The sequence below is a fragment of the Leucopleurus acutus genome (assembly GCF_964270905.1).
Source record: "Leucopleurus acutus genome assembly, chromosome: 9".
In the NCBI taxonomy this organism is placed as follows: domain Eukaryota; kingdom Metazoa; phylum Chordata; class Mammalia; order Artiodactyla; family Delphinidae; genus Leucopleurus; species Leucopleurus acutus.
Window position 1 is genome coordinate 79,905,360 of NC_139144.1, and position 14,851 is coordinate 79,920,210.

General features: G+C 37.8%; 1 protein-coding gene across 2 annotated transcripts in view; it reads left to right on the forward strand.

The window, feature by feature from the left end:
* The window catches only part of CPED1 (cadherin like and PC-esterase domain containing 1), a 299,694-nt gene that overhangs the window by 241,499 nt on the left and 43,344 nt on the right, over nucleotides 1-14,851 (forward strand). For both annotated transcript variants that reach the window (XM_082845993.1, XM_082845994.1), the window contains one exon: nucleotides 9,135-9,252. In XM_082845993.1, coding sequence (XP_082702119.1) covers nucleotides 9,135-9,252 — 118 coding nt within the window. The remainder of the gene's footprint in view (nucleotides 1-9,134; nucleotides 9,253-14,851) is intronic.

Below are 14,851 nucleotides of genomic sequence, written 5' to 3' on the forward strand. Positions count from 1 at the left end.
ATAAGTTTTTCTTTTTGTCATTGTTATTGTTCTGTCACTTCCCAAACGGATCCAGCTTCTGCAAAGTATGAGAGAGTCCATCATTGTACATTCAGCTCCAATGCCATACTTCTTTGTTCACAAATCAAAAAGAACTGAACGTTTTCAAATATTCAGACATATAAATTCATTCTTTTTTTCATTTGCATTCACATCTACCCTTCTGGATTCCATCTGGAACCAAAACCAAAAGTGTTGAAAGACCACAACAAAGGCTGCTTTCCTTGGAGTTTCTAGCTCACCGGAAGTGGGAAGCATTAGTCATTTCACAGGCCCCATGTAACTAGATTTTCCAGTCCAAATTCTACAAAGCCTGGAGACTCAGATGTATTTCTAAATTGAGAATACAGGGTGCCTTTCAGAATGGACTCCAGCAAGCAGGATCACACTGGCCCCATCCTAGTTAATTTGGAGACCATCTAGATTAAAAAAGAGAAAACTGCATATTATCAGTTCAGGGATTTGGAATGCATGAGAAGTATAAAGAAGTATTCCAAATGTTGATGTCGTATTTATACGACAAATAAATTTATTTGACTAGAACTAATTCATCTGCTTATAATTTGTTTCAATTTCCTTTGTTCCTGAGTTCAATTCATAGGGGACTAAAAATTCTTAGGTAGTATAATGTACAGCCACATTTCAGTTGAAAATTTTTTGAGGAAACAAACACATGCAATGGTGTTATATGGTGGTTCATTACTACTTGGATTCTAATGTGTTTTAAATAAGACTATGAACTCCAAATACAGATAGCAACTCAAGCTGCATATACAATTCTGCTCCCCAACACCAAGTTCCATTGTTTTTAAAAAACAATTAAAATTGAAAACTTATTTGTAAACTCTCACTAAAACAGGATAACATCTAGCATTGAAACACATCAATTTTTAAAGCAATATTGTTAGAGATCTCTTCTGCACGAAGTGCAGAATGACTTGGCTAGCTACTTAGTTTCATTAAAATTCAAAATAAAGCAATTGTATAGGTAAACTTTGTTCACTGCAAATATTTTATTAGAAAAAACTAAAGTCAAAATGTCCCCTACTCCTCAGTAAAGATGTTTAATGTTGTACTGTCCCTTAAAAGGGCAGCTGCTTAGTAAAAAATTTTATAAGTTTTATAGAAGGGAATAGAGTTTAGAGATTGATCTGATAAGAATCTTTAAACAGAAAAAAATTAAAGAAGCTTAGTTCATTGCCACAATCCTAAATTTTGTGTCATTAGAATGAGCCAAGGATTAGAATCATGATTCCAAAATAACTTTACTGATCTCTACTTACTTCCTATCATGGTCTCCAAACACTGCCCACTTGGAACTTGATTGGCCATGTTTTCACTCAGTTCTAGATTGCTTCATGCTCCTCCTTCTACCTGGAATATTTACTCAATTCTCTTGTAGTTATGTTTCCTCTAATAAACTGTAAACTCTGTGAACGCAGGATAGTATTAAATGACTTTGCAGGCCCATAGCCCTTCATGGACTTCAGAAGGAACCAAACCTGCCAATATCTTGATTTGGACTTCCAGCCTCTAGAACTGTGAAACAATAAAGTTCTGTTGTTCAAAGCACCTAGCTTGTGCTACTATGTTATAGCAGCTGTAGGAAACTAATATACTTTCAAAGGAACTATCAGTCCTCTTCTGATTTTCTATTCTTTTACTTTACGATTTTAAATATTATTTTCTTTACTTAAATTTGTATTTTTTTAAAAAAGTATGATTCATACCAATGGTAAAAATCTTCAGAAAAAGTTCATTCTTGCTTCTCCGTCTCTGACGTACCATCCTTAATTTCCCAAGAAAGCCACTATTCAGCGTTTCCTGTGCAGCATTCCAGAAGGTATCTATGCACAGTCAAGCATGTATAATATCTAGCACTTTATTTACTAAATAAGATCAAGGTGTATATAATGTCCTGCAACTTGCTTTATTGCTCTTAATAATATACCTTACATCTCTCTCTATATCTTCACTCTGCCTCCTTCTCTTCTAAGAATTACAGAATGTTCCATTATGTAATGTACAACTTATTTAACCAGTTCCCTGTTGATGGACACTTAAGTAGTGTCAAGTTTTCTATTACACGAAGTGCTCTAGTAAATTTCCTTGCACATGAATTTTTGGAGACTTTACCAAGTATGTCTGTAGGATTAGTCTTAGCAGTATAATTATATTTGTGAGATATTTCCAAATTGCCTTCTGTAAAGCATATAAATCTCTTTGAATATGAATTTATATGCATTACATTCTTTTTTTAAACATCTTTATTGGAGTATTATTGCTTAACAATGTTGTGTTAGTTTCTGCAGTATAACAAAGTGAATCAGCTATATGTGTACATACATCCCCATATCCCCTCCCTCTTGTGTCTCCCTCCCACCCTCCCTATCCCACCCTTCTAGGTGGTCACAAAGCATCAAGCTGATCTTTCTGTGCTATACAGCTGCTTCCCACTAGCTATCTATTTTACATTTGGTAGTGTATATATGTCAATACTACTCTCTCACTTTGTCCCAGCTTACGCTCCCGCCTCCTCGTGTCCTCAAGTCCATTCTCTACGTCTGCGTCTTTATTCCTGCCCTGCCCCTAGGTTCTTCAGAATCTTTTTTTTTTTTTTTTTTTTTAGATTCCTTATATATGTGTTAGCATACGGTATTTGTTTTTCTCTTCCTGACTTACTTCACTCTGTATGACAGACTCTAGGTCCACCCACTTCACTACAAATAACTCAATTTCATTTCTTTTTATGGCTGAGTAATATTGCATTGTATATATGTGCCACATCTTCTTTATCCATTCATCTGTCAGTGGGCGCTTAGGTTTCTTCCGTGTCCTGGCTATTGTAAATAGAGCTGCAATGAACATTGTGGTACATGACTCTTTTTGAATTATGGTTTCCTCAGGGTATATGCCCAGTAGTGGGATTGCTGGGTCATATGGTAGTTCTATTTTTAGTTTTCTAAGGAACCTCCATACTGTTCTCCATAGTGGCTGTATCAATTTACACTCCACCAACAGTGCAAGAGGGTTCCCTTTTCTCCACACCCTCTCCAGCATTTATTGTTTCTAGATTTTTTGATGATGGCCATTCTGACTGGTGTGATGTGATGCCTCATTGTGGTTTTGATTTGCATTTCTCTAATGATTAGTGGTGCTGATCATCCTTTCATGTGTTCGTTAGCAATCTGTATATCTTCTTTGGAGAAATGTCTATTTAGGTCTTCTGCCCATTTTTAGATTGGATGATTTGCTTTTTTGATATGGAGCTGCATGAGCTCCTTGTATGTTTTGGAGATTAATCCTTTGTCAGTTGCTTCATTTGCAAATATTTCTCCTATTCGGAGGGTTGTCTTTTCATCTTGTTTATGGTTTTCTTTGCTGTGCAAAAGCTTTTAAGTTTCGTTAGGTCCCATTTGTTTATTTTTGTTTTTATTTCCATTTCTCTAGGAGGTGGGTCAAAAAAGATCTTGCTGTGATTTATGTCATAGAGTGTTCTGCCTGTGTTTTCCTCTAAGAGTTTTATAGTGTCTGGCCTTACATTTAGGTCTTTAATCCATTTTGAGTTTAGTTTTGTGTAAGGTGTTAGGGAGTGTTCTAATTTCATTCTTTTACATATAGCTGTCCAGTTTTCCCAGCACCACTTATTGAAGGGGCTGTCTTTTTTCCAGTGTATATTCTTGCCTCCTTTATAAAAAATAAGGTGGCCATATGTGCGTGGGTTTATCTCTGGGCTTTCTATCATGTTCCATTGATCTATTTTCTGGTTTTGTGTCAGTATCATACTATCTTGATTACTGTAGCTTTGTAGTATAGTCTGAAGTGAGGGAGCCTGATTCCTCCAGCTCTGTTTTTCTTTCTCAAGAAGGCTTTGGCTTATTCGGGGTCTTTTGTGTTTCCGTACAAATTGTAAAATTTTTTGTTCTAGTTCTGTGAAAAATGCCATTGGTAGTTTGATAAGGATTGCCTTGAATCTGTAGATTGCTTTGGGTAGTATATTCATTTTCACAATGTTGATTCTTCCAATCCAAGAACATGGTATATCTCTCCATCTGTTTGTATTGTCTTTAATTTCTTTCATCAGTGTCTTATAGTTTTCTGCATATGCATTCTTTTCTTCATGAAAAACATTCAGTTTTAGGATCACTGTGGTATGTAAAAGATGATTTCAGATGGATTATGCTGTAATGATTCATCGCTAATCTATACCTCAGATAATTATTCTGTAAATGGTCATTCTGTGTCTAATACTGTGAATCACACAATAGCTACTACTTTATGGCTGGCTGACTACAATACAAGGAAAGCAGTTGTTAAATTTAGAGGCAATGTGAAGACAGAAAATTATTCATCCTTTTGAAACAAGATAGTGAAATTAGCTCATCAAGAATTTTGTCTCTTATGGGAAAAGGAACATTCTTAATCTGGAAGAGGACTCTGCCTTTCTGCAGGGAGGCAACCGTGCCACTATTGTCAAGTCTGAGCAGTCACTACTGACATATTAGAAATAGCAGCAGCCCAGGGGAAAGAAATGGGTCCCTCTGGAAAATCTGGGTGCCACACGGAGTAAATGTATATTTTTAAATTTAGAATGTGGACATTTTTCATTATTTAGTAGAAGAAAGGGAGAACTGTTTGATCTTAAAAGAATGATTCTGTGGCACCAAAAAAGTAGGTGATGTTTAAAATTACCTACTAGATCAAATAGTCCAATTTGATATTGCTCTAAAAACATAGCAAAATCACATAAAAATGAAAAATACTACTAATTCATTTGTGGCCAAATACATCTGTAAAAAACTAAATGGGTTTCCAGAGGAATTGGTAACAAGCACAGTGGTCATGTATTCATGGGTAGGGCAGAGAGTGAAGCCAAGGGCACCTTAATATCTTCTGTTGGTAACTACAGCATTTCATGAAAAGTTAAGCAAATTTTTTAAATTATATACTAAACGTATATACTCTGCACATGTTTGAACAAGAAAATCCATTAATTATCTCATTGCACTCTGTTGAAAGCTATGACAGTCCATTCAGGAATCTGTGAAGTCTCCAGCAAATGGATACACTCTAAATGTGGAGATTTCTGGGGTAAATTTTAAGCTTCTCTGCTAAATACTACCTTTTCCATGTACCTAGACTCAGGGGCTCAAAGAGATGACATGTAAGGCCAGAAGAGCTATTATTCATTTTCTTGAATATGCCTGAATGTGACTAACTTACTAATCACACCAGTGAAGAAAGAATGAGATATGCTAATGAGTTTTTCCCTTTCAAAAATTGTTTAATTTTTTTTATTAGTGGGGTTTATCACTTTTAAGATCTAAAGGGATTCTCAAAGTTTCATGTGGCCCAACAATAGGTTTCACAAACTCTTAGAGGAAGAGAGAAGTTTGGCTGCATATTATATTTCCATAGTGGTTTGACCAAGTAAGTGTTTGTTTTTCTTCCAATGCAAGAAGTGTAGAGGCGGGCAGCCCAAAGTCAGCATGCGGCAGCTTTCCAGCATCATGGCCATCCTACTTCCTATCTTTCTGCTCATGGTTTCCTCATGATTACAACATGGCTGCTCCTCCTTCAGGCTCACATCCACATTCCTAGCAGAAGTCGGAAACAGAGTGACAAAGAAAACATGGCATCAGGGAAACAAAATGTTTCCAGAGATCTGTAGCGAATTTCCACTTATATTTCTTTGGCTGGAATTGTGTCACATGGCCATGTTTAGCTACAAAGGAGACTGGGAAATAGAGTTTTATTTGTTTGATTTTTTTAATGCTAAACACATTGCTCCCTCCAACAAAATGAAGGTCTTTCTACTAGACAGGAAGAAGAGAGAATGAATATTGTGTAGGCACCTCACATCATCTGCTGTGGTATCTTCTCTCTACCCTTCACCATTTTGTATTGAGAAAACTAGATCGAGTGACTTACTCAATAGCACACAGCCAGTTCATGGCAAAGCTGGACTAAAATTCATGAGTGCAAGTATCACAGGGCTGACCTGCTGACTGTGGAAGAACAGGTACCCTGTAGGAGCCTCCACTGAGGTAGAGATAGCACCACGCCGGGGAACAATTCAAACGCAAAGACAAGGCCCAGATTCTAAGCCGCCGGAGCAGTCACCCTGTCTGTTTCCCACTTACATTATGCTTTTCTATGTTCTGCATTCTGTTTACTCTGTTATAATAGGCTCATATGTGGGATCTTGGGTATTCAGTAAGTGCAAACATTGAACATTTAAAAATATTATTATTCTCTATTGCCAGTCATTTGTTTCAGCACCTTTGAAGTCAGGTCAGAACATGCTTCTATATTATTACAATAAATTTGTTCTAAACTGCACCGAAGAGGATAATTAGAACAAATAAGATGGAGTTCAGTTCAGGATTAAGAAGAAACTTCTGATGATGAACTAGATTATGTTGCTTGAGGTCAAGTACCTGCATTCTAGCAAGGCACTTTGCAGGTTCTAGGTATTAAATCAATACCTTTCCATTTGAAAGCTGTATCCAGAATTGCTCAGGACCACATCCTGGATTATCATTCTTCCTCTGAGTAGGAGTTTGTAGCAGATAACCTTGGAGGTGCATCTCAAGAAACAAATGTCGTGATTTGATTATTAAAATATAGATTGTCAACATAGTTTTTTTAATAATTTTTTTTGCCTAAGATGTCAGATAAACCTTTTCCCCACCTTGTGACCTTTGACATGCAACTCCTTCTTCTTGAAATTCTCATCCCCCCAATTTTTCACATCCTTCAGTTCAGATGTCATTCCTCAGAAAGGCTGCCTGTGGCTAACATATCTGAAATAGCCCACACCCACTCATCAGAGATTGAGTTTGGTTCCCTACAGGATAAGCCATCAGCACACCTAACAATACATCTTTCTAACTGATTGATACAGCCAATAATATGTTGAGCTTCGAAGATACCCACTGGGGCTTTGGCATCTGGGATCTAGACTCTTTCTAATGCCCTCCGGATGAGTATTAGGGCACAGTCACACACACACACACACACACACACACCACAGAGACCCCAAACAATCATCTCTAGACAAACGTTTATCTAAATCCAGACTTTTAGGAATGTTTCAACATTATTTGCATTGGTAATGAATTGAACGCAACACCTCAGTCTGAAATACCTGAATTTAGATGACTTTGCCACATGTTCACAATGTGCTTCATGTGGAATGTATTATTCTGGAACAAAACAAGGTCTTCAGTTTTTTCTTCATTATATGCCTGGGAAATCTCTCCATCTTCGTTCATTTAGATCTATCTTTATACATGTTCTTTATGCATTGCATGAGGGTTTTTCTGGAGTAGACTTTGAAAAGTCTAACTTTGGGGCTATGGAGTCTGTGAATTTTTAATTTTACTGTAAACTACCTTCCAAAGTAGCTGAACTAATTTGTACTCCTTATCAGCAGTATTTAATGGTAATTATTTCTCCCCACCCTCCCTAACATTTGATATAAAACATTTTTTTTTCAATCTGATAGATACATAATGCCATTTTTCTGGCAAAAAAGGTCTAGTCTCCACCTAAAACAAATGGATAGATAGATGGATAGATATCATACATACATTAACATATATCATTCATAGATGTTTATTCAGACTAAATCTTCTCACATCATTATAAACTTTGTTATTTTTAACTGCTTTATTATAATGAACATTTTAATACAAATCACAATTCTAATTTTAATCAGTTTCCTAAACTTCAATTTCAGTCATGAATTAAAAAATGAAAATATTTATACTAAGTCAAGATTTCAAAAAGTCGCACACTACCTCCATTCCTTTTTTTCCTTAATATCCGGACATGTTGGTATGAGATCTAGGAATCTGAGTTGGTGGTTAGGATGTTTGAAAATCTGAGGGAAGCTGACCAGAAATTGCTCATTAGAGGCGGAGGTACAGAGCAAACAAGAGGTCAAAACAATTTTCTCTCCATTACTGAGAATTTATAATATAAAAAGGGGGACAACTAACTGTAACATTTTACACATTCAACAAATATTTATCATTATCTACTGTACGCTAGGGACTGGGTGTATGTGGGAGCAAAATAATTATCCGTTCTCATGGAGTATTCAGTCTAGTGGAAAGGCACAAATAACCAGTGCAATTACCAAGTGGTGAAGAGCATGAAGGAAACAAATGATGCCGACAGACAGTAACACGTAACTGTGCTACCGTTTCAAGAGACCTAAGACACAAAAAGATGCTCTCCGTGCAAAATTAGGAAGAAAGCATTCCTCAGAGGGATTTTAGCATTTTTACCTGGCCTTAATTGTGGTAGGCTGAGAGAACCCGGTGAAAAGAGTGGCAGTGGAACCAGGTGAGGTGGGATAGAGGGAAACAGGACAGGTACAGATGCCAATAGCTTTGTAGGATAAGCTAAGAGAAAATGAGAGCAGGACAACCTGCTAGAGCAGAGGAGAGATTTCAAAGCCAGCAAACTGCCGCTCTCCAATGCATATGGCAGACTATGGAAGGCCTTGCTTAGTACAGAACGTGCCTCCCTAATGAATTTCATTGCAGTGAGCTGTTACATACTTTTATAAATATGTGAAGGTGCTTTAGATAAAATATATGTATTTGATTCCATTTCTAGCATATCATAGATCCTCAATAAATGTGTGTTGAAATGAAATTCATCTGTTAAATTAACATTCTCCCCAAATATTTCCCATTTCTTTTCTCACATTGAGTCTTTTCCCCTTGATATATTGTCCTCTATTATACTATGTTATATTTTTAATGAGTCAACAACACACAGGTATATTTTTAAAGTAAAACTGACATTTATTTCTTTAAAAATTGGCAGAGCAGTAACATGAGTGTCATTGCCAAAATAAAGATTAACTTATCATTAGAATTTATTAATATGAATCCCCTAATGGAAGTAGCTATTAATAGCAAAAACAACTATTGATGAATAAATATCAAGAGAAGGGTAAACAAGAATTGCTCCCTTTTATCCAAAAGTTATTTGGCACAGAAAGTCTTGTTTTGTAGATTTTATTACTACAGGTCAGGTTAATTACTATACAGCTAATTTTTATCATTGTAATGCAGGATTGTGGTTTGCTGATTCAACCAGAGGAAACCTGCGGGTTACAGCCCATTTCTTCTGACTACATTGAAGCCATTTCACAGCCGGGACTAAAGACCTGTCCATCTGGGGACACAAAAGGTGACTATTACACTGGATATCATTTCTACTTTTTTTTTAAAAATCCTTTAATAGAGATAAGTAGTAGATGTTTATTTATTAAACTATTCTTGTACAAAAAAATCAAGGTAATATGACACTTTTTCATTAATATGAACTACAGCACATAAAATTAATGTAAATGCATTGTTTTAATATGTGAAATATTTTGATTAATCAAATGCTTTTCTTTTCATCCTCTGCTCTTTGCTTAGTTAATGCCTATTCACCTTTAGATTTCAGCCAAAAAGTCACTTGTACCGTAATGCCTTCCTTGAGTCTCTGACTTGTTTTCCTTATTACATATTTTCATAGCACCCAGTGTTTTTCTTCCATGGCAATTTCCTCAGTTATTTAAATGATTAAATGTGTAGTTGATTGTTTGATGTCAGTCTTCCTGGGCTGTCAGCTGCATGAGGGCAGGGCATCTGAGTTGTTCACACTCTACCAATTCACTTAACACTATACTTTCCACAGAGTAGGTACAAAATAAGTTGACCTTGTGAACCCAAAGAACTGGAAAGGATACAAGTTCAGTTTTAAACCATTTCTTTTAGTTAAAAAAAAAAATCTTTGGGAATGGTCACTAACATCTCCCATACATTGAACATGCATAGAGGCAGGAAAATCATGATGTCAAATTCAAATTACAGTGTTCAATCCTGCCTACGCCTAGGGCAGACCTGGAATGAGGCACTTTGGTGCCACTGTCTACTTCCCCTGTTTCTTTCCTTCCCCAGCACTGTTCTTTCAGTGGAGGCTGGTGGGGTTAAGCCAAAGCTGGAACTAAAAATGCCTCCAAGACAGTAAGAGGAGGAAAGAGCATCTTCTCTGCGATTCCTGGTTACTGCTCTGGCCTCCTGACCCCAAGTCTCCCTCCAACTAAAAAGTCTGAGAAAACACAGGAGCTTTTCTACCCTTGCCATGAACTTCACACCACAGCTTGAACAGGAAATGAGTTTCACAAATGGGTGGGACAAATTGCAATTTGGCATGCACGGTTAACAAACGTGGGCATTTCTTGAACATGTGTCCTAAATAATAAATTACAGTCAGTGCATAGGGAGGAATTTACCCATTATGGTGTGTCAGGTGGTATGATTTATGATTCTTGGCTAAATGAGATATATACTCTTATATACAAAGGAGACACCAATGTGTCAAGGTATTTTTTATCAGATGACAATTTATGAGAATCATAAAAACAACTTAATTCTGTTCCTCCTACTGAACCGAGTCAAAAGTTCTTCAACAAAAAGTTGAAGATACATTACTGAGATTCCTCAAGAAGTGGCAGCTTCTTCTGTCCATTAAACTTGCAGTAACTTATGCCAGGCCCTGTTCTGAAGCCATGCCTGGTCCTTACAAGAGAGGCTGCCATAAAACAGGGGCCTTGAGACTTCCCTGATGGCACAGTGGTTAAGAATATGCCTGCCAATGCAGGGGACACGGGTTCAATCCCTGGCCCAGGAAGATCCCACGTGCCGTGGAGCAACTAAGCCCGCAAGCCACAACTACTGAGCCCACGTGCCACAACTACTGAAGCCTGCGTGCCTAGAGCCCATGCTCTGCAACAAGAGAAGTCACTGCAATGAGAAGCCCGCGCACTGCAACTAAGAGTAGCCCCCACTCGCCACAACTAGAAAGCCCAGGTGCAGCAATGAAGATCCAGTGCAGCCCAAAAATAAATAAAATTAAAAACAAAAAAACACAGGGGCCTTCTGGTAACTTGAGTTATGCCTCTTTAAAAAAAAACACACAATACTGACACCCCAGTCAAGTTCATATTCCTTAACCTGACAATAATCTGATCTCTCCCAGCTCGTCCTAGCCTCTTTTTCTTCTTTCTTTTTTGCTCTGCATGGGGTCTTGTTGCTACGCATGGGCTTTCTCTAGTTGCAACGATCAGGGGCTACTCTTTGTTGCAGAACACACGCTCTAGGCATGCAGGCTTCAGTACTTGCAGCACATGGGCTCAGTAGTTGCGACACGGGGGCCCTATAGTGCAGGCTCAGTAGTTGTGGTGCACAGACTTAGTTGCTCCATGGCATGTGGGATCTTCCCGGACCAGGGCTCGAACCCATGTCCCCTGCATGGGCAGGTGGATTCTTAACCACTGCGCCATGAGGGAAGCCCCATCTTAGCCTCTTGACCTCATTTCATGCTGATAGTCAGCTGCAGGACTCCAGACTACTCCCTAGGAAGTCCTTCTTTACTACCCCACCCCTAGAGTTGCTTCTCTTCTATGCACCCAGAATATGTCTACAAACAGCACTCACCTCATTGTATCTCAGGTATCTAATTTACATGTTTCTCTCTCTTCCTCTAATCAGTAGTCTTCAAAGTGGAATACTGCAGCCATGCAAGGGGAGTGAGTGGCACAGAGCAATCCACAGGGAAGAAGCCAGTAAAGATGAAAATATATGTACATTTATTTAATTATGCTTATTTTTATGTTTTGTGATGGATATGTATATATGTAATATATACATATAGGAGTAGGTGTACGTGTAGTACAGGGTACGTGTATTAATATGTCAAAGGTGCATCAGCAATAAGTTTGTACTGATGGCTGCACGTAGATCACAAGTGTGTCCAGAGCAAAGATTGTACCTTATTCATCTTTCAATGTCTGAGATATGATTTTAAAATAGTGGGTGAACTAAAACCATGATCCAAGCCCTCCTCTTTCACAGAAGACTCTTAGCAGCAGGGCACGATCAGCTAGAGACAACAGCTCCATCCTTGAGGTCCTAGAGACCTAAAGATTCAAGGCAAATGAGTGAGATCAGAGACAGCACTTTGCAAGAATGCACTTTTTTTTTTTTTTTTTGCTGTCAGAGATGATTTCCTTCCTTGATGGTAGGACTCCCTTCTATAGAAAGAAGTTGTCACATTAGATGACATTGGGAGGACGTTTATTTTAGGACTCTTGCTTTAGCTTATAAGGCCATAGAATGGCTCCAAAATCTTATTTTCACAGCACATTACAGTTATTTGGCAGAACTGAATCCATTTTTTCTCCTTGAAAAATGTTTTTTCAATAACACTAGCTAATATAATTTTGAGTGACTTCTTTTTACTAAGTTGAATTCTAGCCTTTTGAAAATAGTTTAACTATAAGACACAACCTAAGAATAAAATCTTTTGCTCAGTAAAGAAAAAATAATTCTTCTAATTTGCAGAAAGAAGAAATTTATATGATCATTGAGTGAGAATTACATTTAAAGAAAATAATTTAGATTGCATTTTATAATATGTAAACAAATGCTTTTATCGTATCTTTTTTTTTTTGCGGTACGCGGGCCTCTCACTGCTGTGGCCTCTCCCGTTGCGGAGCACAGGCTCCGGACGCGCAGGCTCAGCGGTCATGGCTCACGGGCCCAGCCGCTTCGCGGCATGTGGGATCTTCCCGGACCGGGGTACAAACCCGCGTCCCCTGCATCGACAGGCGGACTCTCAACCACTGTGCCACCAGGGAAGCCCTATCGTATCTTTTTTTGGAAGGAAATATAACAACTTACACTTCAGTATTTCTAATATTGAAAATATAAATGTATTTTTTCTTCTTAAGTAAAAACTGCCTTATTTTATAGCATTATAGAGTCAGGAATTAGTGCTGTCATTTATATGATTTTACATCTCACCATGGCCCTAAATCACAAAGTCGAGCTTCTTTTCTCCATTATATCACCCAATCCAATTCACTTAAATGGCTGAAATTTAACTTGCATTAAATATAAAGCTATACTGATAAATTAAATAACTTCTCCCAAAAAGCAATTTCATTCCTCAGAATGTTATTCCCTAAGACATATGTCATACCTTATTTCAGAAATCACAGCTTTGATTCATTCATTGTTTAAATATATAACACAGAATTTATGTCCTTCTTCTTGACAATTTTTGTTGAGCTGGAATCATTTAAAATGTCAAGAAAGCCCAGTTCTGCAGATGTTATACAGATGTCTATTTCAAGTAGTATTACTAACTCACAATAAAAAAGGCATTATCAAGTGATACAAAAATGCAAAGAGTTATGACTATAAATGTATAGTAGTATGAGCCATTGGAGCTAAGTTTTCAGAGAGCCAATCAGGCATCTTTTTTTATGCGCATGTGATTTTATGCCCACAAACTAATACATATTTGTATCTTTGTGCGTGCAACTGGTCACTTGTTTCTTCAGCCTTAGCAGCAAATGGCCAAAGATCTTGGTTTGTGCAAAACTAGCTGTCAATGAGTTTGGGAGTCGGGTGAGGAGACAGTATTTGGGGAGGGGATACACACGCTGTTAGATACTCAAGGATCTGAGGAAAACTGAGCCCTTCAAAGTATTATTAAATAATATCTCATTTTCAGAAACACATTTATGTCCCCAACATACCACCGTCTTATGAAAAAAACATAGTCTCTGAGGACATGAACCCACTGAATAAATCCGGCTTATAAAAATACATTTATTGCGACAACCTGTTTGTGGTTTTCTTCTATAAGTGCTACCAGAGAGACTGCTGAGCCATATTGCATTTTCAACTGTTGATTATGTGCTGACCTAACCTAACGTGATAAAAGGATCAGCACACTGGAGACTCTAAGACCTCGATTTTGGTCCACCCTGTTGTTGGCATGATCCCACTTCTGTCATTTAACATCTTGGGCCTCAGTTATCCTCACTATAAAATAAGAGAATGGAAAAGAGGAGATCCCAGTCCCCTTCCAACTGTATCCACAACCCACAAAATGTCTATGAAAAAAAAAGACTATTTCAGAAGGAGGTTTTCTTGAGGAATTCATCGACAAAGGATAAACGTAAAGGCCGTGTCTAAATCGAATAGTATTAGGAACCAAACAAAGATGTGAAAGATGTGGATTACTGGTGACAAACCCTGTATGCCAGGGCAAAATTAGAATTAGAAAGCAAGATATATTCTGAATGAAAACCGCAGAAGAATTATAAAAGAGAATCGGATGGAGAAACAAACACTTTTGAGAACGGTCTTCATTTTGCCATTCAAACCTCAGCACCGCTCCCAGATGTTCAGTGTTGTATCTTTAAGTATTACTGCTATTCTCTCCATCTACAAACTTGGAAACACCTTTCACCGAGCAGACCTTCTTTTTCTCTCCAGTATATACGGTCTGTCGTGGAGAGCAGTCACTTCTTCAGTCTCACTCCTGTCAGGTCTGTCTCCACGTAAAACCATCCATTCCACCTCTCCGCATCTTATCTATTCACAAATCCCTCTTCACATCTTATCTGCTCCACGGAACCTGCCAGACAACTCTGACCCCCATGGGGTCAGAGTCTTTATTCTGATCTGCCATGGCTTAGGGTGAAGTTGGGTGGGGACGGTAAAGTATATTCATCAGTTTCTAGTATAAAGGCACTGTGGCCGATGCGCTACACATTTTTCTTAAAGAGAAGTAAATGTAATCATGAAAAGATTAAGTAATTCGTCCAAGGTAAACAGTGGTTCTCAACCTTGACTGCATATTGGAATCACTTGAAAAACATTAAAAAAAAGACTGATACCTGAGTTCCATATCCAGTGGTTCTGAGGTAATCAGTCTAGGGTAC